Genomic DNA, 12,362 nt, shown 5'->3' with positions numbered 1-12,362 from the left:
AGAGGGCTGTGCTGCCATTCAGAGAGACCTGGACAGGCTGGAGAGTGGGGCGGAGAGGAACCTCATGAAGTTCAACAAAGGCAAGTGCAGAGTCCTGCACCTAGGGAGGAATAACCCCATGCACCAGTACAGGCTGGGGGTTGAGCTGCTGGAAAGCAGCTCTGTGGAGAAGGACCTGGGAGTCCTGGTGGACAACAAGTTAACCATGAGCCAGCAGTGTGCCCTTGTGGCCAGGAAGGCCAGTGGTATCTCGGGCTGCATTAGAGTGTTGCCAGCACGTCAAGGGAGGTGATCGTCCCCCTCTACTCAGCCCTGGTGAGGCCACATCTGGAGTACTGTGTCCAATTCTGGGCTCCCTGGTACAAGAGAGACATGGAGCTACTGGAGAAAGCCCAGCAGAAGGCTACGAAGATGATGAGGGGACCGGAGCATCTGCCCTGTGAGGAAAGGCTGAGGGCTGGGCCTGTTCAGCCTGGAGAAGACTGAGAGGGGATCTTATCAATGTGTTTAAGTATCTGAAGGGAGGGTGTCAAGAGGGTGGGGCCAGACTATTTTCAGTGGTGCCCAGCGACAGGACAGGAGGGAACAGGCACAAACTGAAACACAGGAAGGTCCATCTGAACATCAGGAAAAACTTCTTTACTGGGAGGGTGACAGAGCACTGCAACAGGTTGCCCAGAGAGGTTGTGGAGTCTCCTTTGCTGGAGATATTCATAACCTGCCTGCATGCAATCCTGTGCAACGTGCTCTAGGTGACCCTGCTTGAGCAGGGGGTTGGACTAGATGATTTCCAGAAGTCCCTTCAAACCTCAACCATTCTGTGATTCTGTGAATCAACTGAAGCCTCTCTTGAACCTTTTCAAATCTAAACATTTATCAGTTTAAAAATGCTTTTTTGCTTAAGTACTGCACTTCAATTTAACATTCTTAAATTTTGCTGTTTTCACAGGTGGTGGTAAAACAAACAAGATGATCCCAGATTAGACTGCTTTTAGTATTACTGTCTGCATAATGAGTTTTTGTTTTCTGTATGTATCCATTACACATGAAAAAATATGCAGCTCTGCAGGATGTATTATCATAGTCTCTTACTACTTGTCTTCTCATAAGAGTGTGTGCCTATATATATTTGTCCATTAATTTTCTGTATATTCTATAAGACTTGTGTGAGTGATTCCAGTATCAATCTTTCTTCACAGTCCAAGATGTCAAGTATTATATAGCTATTAAAAAAAAAAAAAAACAAAAAGCCCACAAATTTTGTAAAGTTGACCAACATTTTATAGGTCCTTGGTAAACCCTGCAGTGTGTGTGCATATATATATACACATATGCATGAAAATATGTTGATATTGTATGTTGATTATATTATATCAACATATATAATATTATTAATACATACAATTTACTGTCAAAGTCTAGTATTTCCTTGACAAAAGGACTACATTGCTTGCATGCTGTAAAGTATTTTACTAACCTACCTTAAAGCATTTACTAAGATATTTTCCTTATAACCTTTTCTATTGGAACACTGATAGGAAAGACAAAGCATATCATTTTCTTCTCTACTTACTGCAAATACCTGTTTTTTAAATTCTGTCAAAGAAAAAAAATGAGAAGCCACTTGTAACTATCGTCTTTTCCTTGTAAGCATTTCTTACACTACCTTTTGACTACCATCTGACTAGTCTTAGTTATCTTAGTTTTATGCTTTTACAAGTCTTAGCAACTGTCATCCTCCTGCTAGTTTTTCCATCATACCAGCAGATTTTAATATAATGCTTTATGATTTAGTTGTATTCAATTTTATCTATGCTTTAATTCTGCACATTTAAAAGTTGGATTCTGTTTGAAGTTTTATCATAGCATACAAGAAACAAAGTCAAGTGTTATAATGCTATTCAACCTCCCCAATGGGAGGGAGGCTTTACTTTTTCATCCCAGTTACTTATGCCTAAATTTTTTTTTTTTTAGTACAGGTGGGAAAGGGATAAAAGTAATGAGCAGTCCTTGCAGGTTACTGAAAAGTAACTCAAAAAAGCATTACTGAAAACAACTTTTCACAAATTCTTGGAACTTAATGTTTTTATATCTTCAATAATCATGCTTAAGCCAGGACAGCATGATGGTAATGCATCAGTTGGACTAAGTGTTTTAACAACAAAATTGGATCCAGGTAACAGAACAAAAGAAAGAACATGGCATGCATGATATGCTGGCTGTCCGAAAATGGGAAGCTACTGGATGGACCAGCTGTAGTTTCTGGCTAGCTTTAACTACTAGTAAAAGTACTAGCTCTTGCATCACAGTTGCAAGAGCCTAAAACAATTTATATTTGGTCAATCTCTATGGATACAGAAGTAAACAAAATACTGGTAGTCAGTACAAGAATGAAAAAGGTAGCAACATAAAAGGCTTTAGACAGCTTCCCTTCTAAGTAATTTTCACTTAGATTTTCACATCAGGTCAAGTTTTGGCCAGATGTTACTTTGTTCCGGCATTTTATTTCTGCTGGACCCAGATCATTTGAGACATACCAAATATAAAATGTTGAGAGCAAGCTGTAAAGCCAGATATAGCCTATATATTAATGGTAATAAAACTAAAACATTGAATGATTTCTCTTTTAAGAGGAGTAAGACTTTGAACCACGCAGCATCTCGGACTCCTCAGAAACAGGAATGTACTATTATAGTTCCTGCTTTCCATAAAATAAGCCAATAAGTTTTGAATCAAAACTATGCAACTCACTTTCCAGCCAGTCAACTTTACTTTTGATCAAAGAGGATATAATTTTAGCAGATAAACACACACACACTACAAAAAAAGCTAATAGCTGGAAGGTGAAGATACAGACTCAAAATAAGGGAAATATCAAGTGAGGACACTAGTCAAAATTAACAAGTGTTTCCGTTGATTCACTAGTGTTACCAGTGTTTCAATCAAAATTGAATGCTTTCCTGAAAAAGAGATGTTCTAGTTCAAAAAAAGTTAATTCAGGTAAGCACTATAGTCTACATTACACAGATCAAAACAAATAGAGTATCTCCTTCCGGTGTTACCTTACAAAACTCACTCCTTCCTTACTCATCAACACCACGCACTACCTAGGAGTCATCTGTCAGCACCTGACTTGTTTCTTCACCCTGTGTCAAAGACAGCAGAGCCTTGCATTCTACAAGGAAGAATCTAAACTGTTTATATAATGCAGGCTTCCAATCTCCAAATTTTCATGCCAGTCTCTTACACTTAAGAACAATATCTATTACTGATACATTTATTAAAATAAACATGGAAAAGGCAACTCCACTCAGCATCTAAACTGGCTTTGTCCACAGCTTCAGCTAAGAGAAGCTGCTGTGCGGCTACATCACAAAACAGCCTTGATCATCCCATGTGCAGACTTCAGTTTGCAAATGTATCATACAAGCATATGAACCCTGATATGTTGTGCTTCAAATCTGGAGTTCTAAAAGTTGCATTTTATTTGTAAGGCCCACTTACTGGCAAGTCAGCTAGCACCCTCTGACAAAAAACTGTGGGTAACCATGAAGGTTGCCTTCACAGCTGAAGAAAAGTCACAGGCATCATCAAAGAAACCCAAAGTCACTGGCCTCTTCACTACAAAATTTTGTAAACTGCAGATTTGACTCAAAGATAAGGAACCTATATGGATTGACAACTAGTTTTCTTGACCATGATCTTTTCTTTATCAGCCACCCCTATTTTCAGGAAGCCTGGTTTGAGATTGCCTCTGAAACAGCAGTTTCACACTCCTTCCTCATCCTCAGTCTTCCTCATGAAAAACTGCTGAATTTGGCAAGAGTTTCTCTCTTCAAACTGAAAGAGGAAAAGAATTCAAGGTATGGGCTTTTAGAATTAATAGATAACCAGGATTAAAAAAAAATATGGGAAAGGAAGAATAGAGGGTTAGATACCCCACTCTTGTGTTTGTTTCCCAGTTCAGGTTCAGAGAGGTTGCTCTGCCTCTATATGTATTTCATAAAGCTCAGTGTACTAGTTTGCAGCTCTCTGTACTGTCCAGATCTGAATCACAGGACAAGCTCAACATCTGCATTAACAGTATAGTGTTGGTCTTTAGTTATTTGACCACTCTCAGAGTTTTCCTGTGTGTCAGCATTTAGCATAGTATTTGAGCTGGGAAAACATCTTAAATCACCAGCTAAACTGATACCTACAGCTGTCACCTTCAAGTAACTCCATATAAAGAGTTCCAGAGCTTTGTTAGCTCTGAACTGATAAAAAGAAGTTCTCTTCACCTCCTATTTAGGCAAATTAACATCACAAGAACAAAATGGGAATCCACATCAACAAAGAGAAAGATTTAAGAAACTACTGGGCTTCAGTCAACCTGCTTTGGAGCCCATTCAAGAATAGCAGTGAGACACAGCTAAGACTTTTCAGTCAGAAGTCCAGGAAGAGGACCTAAAAGTTTATATCTTGGTTTTGCATAATCCCCACAATCTATGGAGAAAGGGAATAGAAAGAATCTTTCAGGCTAATGAAGAATTATGCATATATTCTATTTTTAAACAGGTCAAAAAGGAAAAGAAAAAATGACTAATGCTAACAACAAAATAGCACAGACAGATACTGCCAAGAAATCTGTCTGGTAACTATGGCAGTACAGAAAAACAGAGGTGATAGCTTTTCCGCTTCTAGTTTGATACGTAAGGTGTAACAGCAGCTGTCACTCAAAGAAACATATTTCATACAGTAAGCGCACATGTGCTTACTGTGGAATCTGTGTGGAATTTAACCACGAGAGAACCAGTCATTGTGACATGACCACAACTGAAATCTTAACTGTTAATAAGGCATACTCTAGGACTCACAAATGTAAAATATTCTCATCTATGCACTGATGAGAATAACAGAAGCCAACAGATGTGCTTTGCTCACTGGCACTAGGAGAAAGAGATGGTAAAAGAGGACTAGCTGTTTTGAAGGTTTGCTAGGTAAGAAAAGAGGAACTTAACACCCTCCCTCTTCAGAAATACTAGAACTAGTCACATCTTGCTATCAAGTCTTCTCACTCCCCAATCTTAATTATATTTTCTACCATGTTCACCTTTGTGTCTTCAACAGAAAAGCCTGCATCTTACTGAAAACACTATAAAAAGCATCTAAGTTCATCAGAACAAACCATAGGATACCAAAGCAGGCAAGAGCAGGTGACAAAGAACCCCTTAGAATATTAGGATCCTAGATTACACCTTGTGTCCAGTAAACCAAAACAACAGAAGATTAGTGACAACCTGCCTGTAAGTCGTGACATTAATATACTACAGTATAGTATTATTCATCTTTACTATGCCCACCGTATACTCACAGCTTGTGGGTTGATATCGTCTTCTCCCATTGGTTCATCCACAATTTGCTGTCCATTCTGTAGAAAACATCAGACACACAATAAGTTAAGAGAAACACTGAATCCAACTAAAGAAATAAATGTTTTGCAGATATGCTTTTACAGCATGCTTCTGTAGAGAAAGAGCTCTTTTTTCCATATTCTAAAAATTTTTAAAAAGTGAACACAGAAAACAGGTACATTGCTGACACTACAATGCCACTCACTCTCGCTCTGATTCTCATGCATTATCAAACTGGACCAAAACACAGCAAGAAATACACACCACAGTCTGGGGCTTTTTAAGCCCCGCTACTACACAGCTAGACATTGTTTCCCACTACTACAATCTCTGCAATAGAGGTGAACCTGGCAAAGTTTAACAGTTAAAAAGCCACAAAAAGCAGATAAACAGGTTCTTTTTAAGACCAAGATCTTAGCAATTCAGTCCTTTCTCCGCAATTACTACTTCAAGAACACACACAGCTATAGTATATCCTTATAGTAACTATGAATACAACACTCAGAGCTGCTGGCTATCCTTTGAAAAATAATTCATTACCTTCAGTACTTTTCCAAGAACCATTCTAAAGTGCCATAAAGAAATAAGTTTCCAAATGTGAAATTTAGCTATACTTGTTAAAAAAAGAAAACTCAAAAACAAACAACCCCCCCCCCCAACACGAAACCACACAAGCCTTCTTGGCCAAAAGATGCTCTCTCTTTTGCTTGTCAGTTGTACTTGGAGAATCTCTATGAGGCATTTTTCCCAGAAAGACTCAGAGTGATGTTAGTTACACAACAAAAGAGTTCTAATAAGTTGTAAAGAAAGGCATTGGTGGTACGATTCATTTCTTGAAGTATGGTAAGGGATATCAAGTGGGGTTTTAATTCTTAGTTTACTTCTCCATTCAATTGCCGTTAGATACAAATGAAAAAACTATTAAAAATGATTACCATGTGTTCCACATGTACCACTGGAAGCAGAGTGTTAGTTTATTTGTGTATTGTTTCCATAGAGGACACAAGGGCTAATTAATGTATTTTTGCAGAACTTCATTCACTTAAAATATAAAGTTACATGCATATACAGATACATATCTTCTGGGTGTTAAAAAGTTAAAAAAGCTGCTAAGCAGGGTTCAGAGATTGATAAATGGAGCAGATTTTCGCATTATTCCACAACTGCCTTCCCATGGTTCAGTTTTTCCAACAGACTTCTTGTGGGGAACCGTCACAGCATAATTTTTCTGTAACAATTTCCAATTAATATAGTCTTCCAGTCTGTAAGTGGCTGGAGGATAAACTTCCACACGAAATGTTAGATCAAAACCTAACTACTTATAAATCCCAGTTTTCAAATATGCCAAACATACTGAATGCTCAATCTCAGATGACTACCAGCTCTCTGCTCCAAGTTTTTCATTCTGTATCTTTGGCTAAAAGATGTGGCTAGGTAAAGCTAGGTTACAAGAATTATGGATTGCCCAAACGTGACATAGGCAAAAAAACACAACACCCCACACAGTTGCCGACTCTGTCAGTGCAGTGTTCTGGCATATGGTAAAACCAACATTTCTCTCATCTTAACTGGCTAAAGGAAGATCCTAGAGACTCTGGTTAGAAATCACATTTCTGTGAGGAAAGACCAGTAAGAAACCAGCTTCACAAATTACAGGTTACTACAGAGACCAATATGATTTTTATATGCTACCTCAGTTAAGTGCACTCTGCATTATGCCTTCTCCTAATTGTACAACTACGGATTATTTGATAAGACAATATTCCCAAAAGCCTAAACTTCCCTCACTTTAGCATCTTTAACTTATAAAGCACAGGCAGTGACTATTGTACTATCCTTCTTTAAGATGCAAAAAAAGTTAAAATAATCAGACAGAAGATCATAAAAATACCAGCTTAGCTAAGTTACAGAAATCAGTGTTTTTAATAAGCTTGTTTACGGAGAAGCATGAAGTAACATACTTCTCCTTTTCTCAAATCTGTGGCACATGTTTAAATTAAATTAACATTTATATTTTAGCTACACATCTCTATACTCTCTCCATGCCACAAGACAGCTTCCAAAGTAACTTCTCAGTAGGAAAAAGTGAGAAGAAAACATCAGAACAAATAAGACAACTGACTTTAGCCTTAAAGGAGGAGTCTGTAATACCCCAACAAGTAATGATGGCTAAACTGTGAGGCCTAGAACAGGGCAACTTGTGTACCAAAGCCACATACTCTAAACTGACTCCACATGCAAATTGTCAGAAACAGTGATTTTTGCTACGACTATCATTCCACTGGATAATAAGGTACATTAACTGCAGATGAAGCAAGAATTTACTAAAGACCAAGCTTGAAGTTCTCACATTTACTATTTTAAGTAACTGAAACATAGTTGAAAGTGGAAGATGCTGTCAGAAGCTTGAGGAAAAACCTTCCTTCAAAGACAAGATATTGAGATGAACCTCCATTTTTAAAAAAGCTCTAATCCTTAACCTCACTGTCACTCTCAGCCTTTTATTAGTCTATCAGAAAAAACATAGCAAACTTTTGCATCACAAATGAAACATTTTGTACAGTATGGTTTTCCTGTTTAATCTTGCATTACTTTGTTACTTTTTCCCCGCTGAATTCAAGAAATGAATTCCAAACACATGTATTGGGACTAGGAACAAACTCAAGAAATCAGCGCATATGCCATGTGGTCACATCCGAGCCAGATCACTGGATTAGCAAGACCTGTTTAAATAGGTCTACCCAAGCAATGATTATGCTGAAGAAATCACTGGATGGTAGAACCAGTTTTGCTCAGAACTGCCTGAGCCATGTAAGGTAAAGAAGAATATGCATGTATGATTTACGGTTTGCTGGTATGACAGTATTAAATGGAAAACAGCTGTGTGTTCAGAAATTCTGCAAAGTATATCACACATCTTACAAGCTAAAATATAAGGCCAAAAGGCCCACATTGGAAGAGGCCACTTTAAACCACTGTGGAGGAAGGAGGTCAGTAACATCCTTAAGAGGAAAGCAAATGAAAAATAAGTTCCCTTTTGTTTGGTATAGCCTTGCTCTAGCAAGTAACTAGAACCATAGACTTGTCTCAATGACACAACAGACTGGGACTAAATGTGATGAATGCAGAATAAGACAAGGCTGGATATATCTTTTACATGCACAGATTGGTCTAATTCAAAAGACATACAGAGACTCTGGAACTCTAATATTCCTCAGCTGCTCTCCCCTTCTGTAGTGGGATGCTAAGTAAATAGACTGAATCAAAGGTTGAGTTACTTCCAGTATTCTGTCTCCAGAAGCAGTGAGCACCAAAAATTTGACATGACAGCAAAACAGCTATAAGAAAAATGATACAAAATTTGGTGCACGGCAAAAAAGTATCTGCTTACCCCCCAACACATCAGCAATCAGTTTATGCCATGAAATAAAGGTGAACAACCCTTATAAAAAGTAACCTACAAAACCTTCCTCCAACCCACCCAAATACTGTTTCCTATCCTGATTTGCAATAAAAACAGTTGTGTTACGTTGTCCGGAAATTGCACCCTCAAAGGCTTTGGACCCTGCCACCACATTTCATTAAACCGGTAGAAATGAATACTCAAACACAGTTAAGTTCCAGAAGTTTTCCTGAAGGCATGCGGAAAGGAAAACGAAAGAGATCCTGTAGGTTCCTTGTTTGAGCATAAAGCAAACAAACACCAGAGAATCCACACCAGACAGCTGGTTTATGCGTGCCGCCCGCGCCGCCCCCCCCCCCCCCCCCATGAGCTTATATAACCTCTGACACAACAGTCAATCCACTACAAAACAGAAAATCAGGCTTCAATATTTCTAGCACTCAAAAACTTCAGGTTCAATCCCACTGAACTCTTAGGATATAATTCAATTACATGATTTCCCTAGTGAAATGAAAATGTAGTTTAAAAAGGTTGTTGGGTGTGTCTTTTTTTTCTTTTTTAAATTCAGATCATTTTACTTCTTGACTAATAATGCATTGGAGGGAGGGACCAAAAGTATATTGATCTACAGTCCCTAAAGTCACTTGTGTTTTTTGTTTTTGTTTTTAATTACAGTTCCAACATTTGCTGCAACAGATCTAATTCATTGCAGAAGTCTGGTGAAATTGTACTATTTGGGGCACTTGCAGAATAAACCTAGTACTATCCTCACCTATTCATCTGATTGGCACTGGGCCTACTTACCTGTAGTCTTGTACACAAAATATCTGATACAGATCTGTCACAGCAATTTGAAGTTATCAATTTGTTGCAGAATATCTTATTCTAATAATAATAAAATTAGGTACTCACCATCCATATCATATTATTCTACAGGTATATACACTGTATTCATTGAAATACTAAATGCAGAACACATTTGGGTTTTCTGTAATATTCTTTTTCCTATTTTTCCCTTTTAGTTTTACAAGTACTGTTAAGAAAAGCATATACTTGAAGCTTTTAGATTTAGTATCTACAGTCTCTTCACAAATCACAGTTCTGCTAATTTTGACTTACCTTGCTAAACTTTACATTCATTTCTCCAGCTTCTGTAGCCAGAATTTCTTTTGCTGAAGGACATCAGTTTGGCCCCCAAACTTCATGAATGTTAGACACCAACACATCTTTTCCCTTCCTCCCCCGAAACATCTCTGCTTTGTGTTTAGACTATTGCTAGACTATTTTGGGATGTGTAAGTAGCCTCTGTGCCAAATATTTTAACTTCTTCACCCGACTATGTTTATTAGTTATTTTAAATCTGCTTATGAAGATGATAGCAGTTATAGCTTTTGCTATAATTCTTCCACTAAGAAACCTTAACATTTTCTGGTGATTAAAATTGGTCTTGAGCCTGTAAGTTAGTAGTAAGTTTTTATGTCGCTAGCAGAATTCATCATATTACACGACTTATTACACGACTACTGAGTTTTCCATGTAATTGGTGCCATTGAAAAGAACTGAAAATTAAGGTATAATAAAAAGAAAATGTTATGTTCTTAGATTTTTATAACTGGACAAATCAAGAATTATGAACTGTATATCAACGCAGGACGATGTTTTGAGTACGCAAATAAGCAGACAAGGTAAAAGGTCTGAATCATCCTATTTAAACACCAGTATCTGAAAGTTATAATATGCAAATGATTAAGTCTAACATAGTCAGTGATTTAACTATGCTTTGTGATTGTAATTTAAATAAATTATCTGGGTAAGTCTAAAGTTTCTCCTAGCTCATTCCTCATTTTGAACTGCTAAAACTTCCAGACTTGCCCAATGATTTTTAACATACAGTTATAATATTTAATGCAAAACTCAAAAAAACCCTCTGAAAAACAAGCTTAGGATTCCAAAAATAATTATTTCAAAACATACAAGAACTTTCAGTATTATTTATTATTCAGTCAATAAAACACTGATCATTTGAAGATCTGAACACTTTCTGGTGTTTTCAAGGGACTCTCAATTAGCAGATAAAGCTCAAGAGCCATGCAATGCTTGAATTGAGTAAAGCTGTAATAATGCTTCTGGCTTGTTTCAAAGCAGCACTAAATACAGTATTCCCACCAAAACGTTCACAGCAGATTTGCTGTTAGTAACACGAGGCACCATGTGGAACCATATTCAGTAAAAGTCATTCCTACTATACACAAACTTGCTATTCTAAGCAGCAATGAACTACTCAGGAAAAAAAAATCATATATCTGTAGAAAAACAGTTGAAAATAGACTGAAGGGACCTTGAGAGGTCATCCAGTCTATCTCAGTGTACCACAGCATGATCAGCTATTCCTACAATGTCACTGACAAGACATCATGTCCAACCCCTTCTTAAATCTCCAATAATGGAGTTTTCACAACCTATTCCAGTGCTAAACTAAAATATAAGGCTGTAACAGGATGTGAATTAATGACTTATGCCCTAACTCCTGAGGTATGAAGCAACACACATCCAAACCACTTACCTAAATCCTGACCTGATTATAAGCTTATTATATATGTAAGTAGCAGAAGTGAACTAACATCACCTTAGATTTCTTTAGCTGTTATCTCTCAGCATTGAATATTCAATAGATTTTGCATATACCATGTTAAAAATAGTATAAAGGAGTATAAAAAAACCTTTAGTTTTTAGTAAAAAACAAAAACTTTGAGTATCTATTTTTATGAAACAGAAAATGACTGCAAGTATTTCTTTATATAAAACACTATTACTTCAAATTCCATTAAACTCATGTTATTTATTTTAAATTTTAACTAAGGTGACCAACTTCTCTCTTTGCTGTACATTAAACAACAGGACATTGAAACTTCTGCTTTCTGTAAACAATCAACCTCAGATATAAGCCATTGACATGCAGATTATTTAGGTACAAAGCCAAGGTCCCTTAAGTTGGGAAATATTTGGACAACTTTAACTATGGCATTTCCTAAGACCTATCTACTTTACCCCGCCACCACCTTCTTATGTGAAATGACTAAGAGTATAGGTTAACAATATAGCCTAGCTGCTGCTCAAGAGCAGTCCCCTCCACCACTGTGCTTGCCTTGGCACTGGCATTTGTCCAACCCTGTGGCAAGTCAGGCCGGGGGTGGGGTGGGGGTGGGGTGGGGTTGAGTTTGCCTCCTTCAGACAGTTTAATTCTCTGAATTAACTCAGCTTGAAGGCAGACGTACCATGGCAATATCCAAGATGCCGGATATACAGTATCATAAAAATCTTTGTCCAGGCCAACAACTTTCTGTAGCTAAAATAAGCTGCAAAAAACATATGTTCACTTGCTCACAAAAGAGAAAGGGAAGGAAAGTTTTCATTTAGTTCCCTACCTGCACCGTTGTCAAATTATCACACTCAACACAATTGTCCAGCAGCCTTAGCAAAAAAGCGCACCTCCTATTCTCTGTCCCTCTGCTCCAAGAAGGAAGAATAAACATACGTGCAGGAACTGCTTTAACATATCCAGACCC

The 12,362-nt window shown here is 37.6% G+C and overlaps 1 protein-coding gene across 2 annotated transcripts in view; it reads right to left on the bottom strand.

The window, feature by feature from the left end:
- Nucleotides 1-12,362, bottom strand: part of RPS6KA3 (ribosomal protein S6 kinase A3) — an 80,545-nt gene that overhangs the window by 61,799 nt on the left and 6,384 nt on the right. For both annotated transcript variants that reach the window (XM_026120697.2, XM_026120696.2), the window contains exon 2: nt 5,354-5,410. In XM_026120697.2, coding sequence (XP_025976482.1) covers nt 5,354-5,410 — 57 coding nt within the window. The remainder of the gene's footprint in view (nt 1-5,353; nt 5,411-12,362) is intronic.

The sequence above is a fragment of the Dromaius novaehollandiae genome, chromosome 1, assembly GCF_036370855.1.
Source record: "Dromaius novaehollandiae isolate bDroNov1 chromosome 1, bDroNov1.hap1, whole genome shotgun sequence".
In the NCBI taxonomy this organism is placed as follows: domain Eukaryota; kingdom Metazoa; phylum Chordata; class Aves; order Casuariiformes; family Dromaiidae; genus Dromaius; species Dromaius novaehollandiae.
The sequence above is the reverse complement of the archived record's forward strand: the minus strand, read 5'-3'. Positions and strand labels throughout refer to the sequence as shown.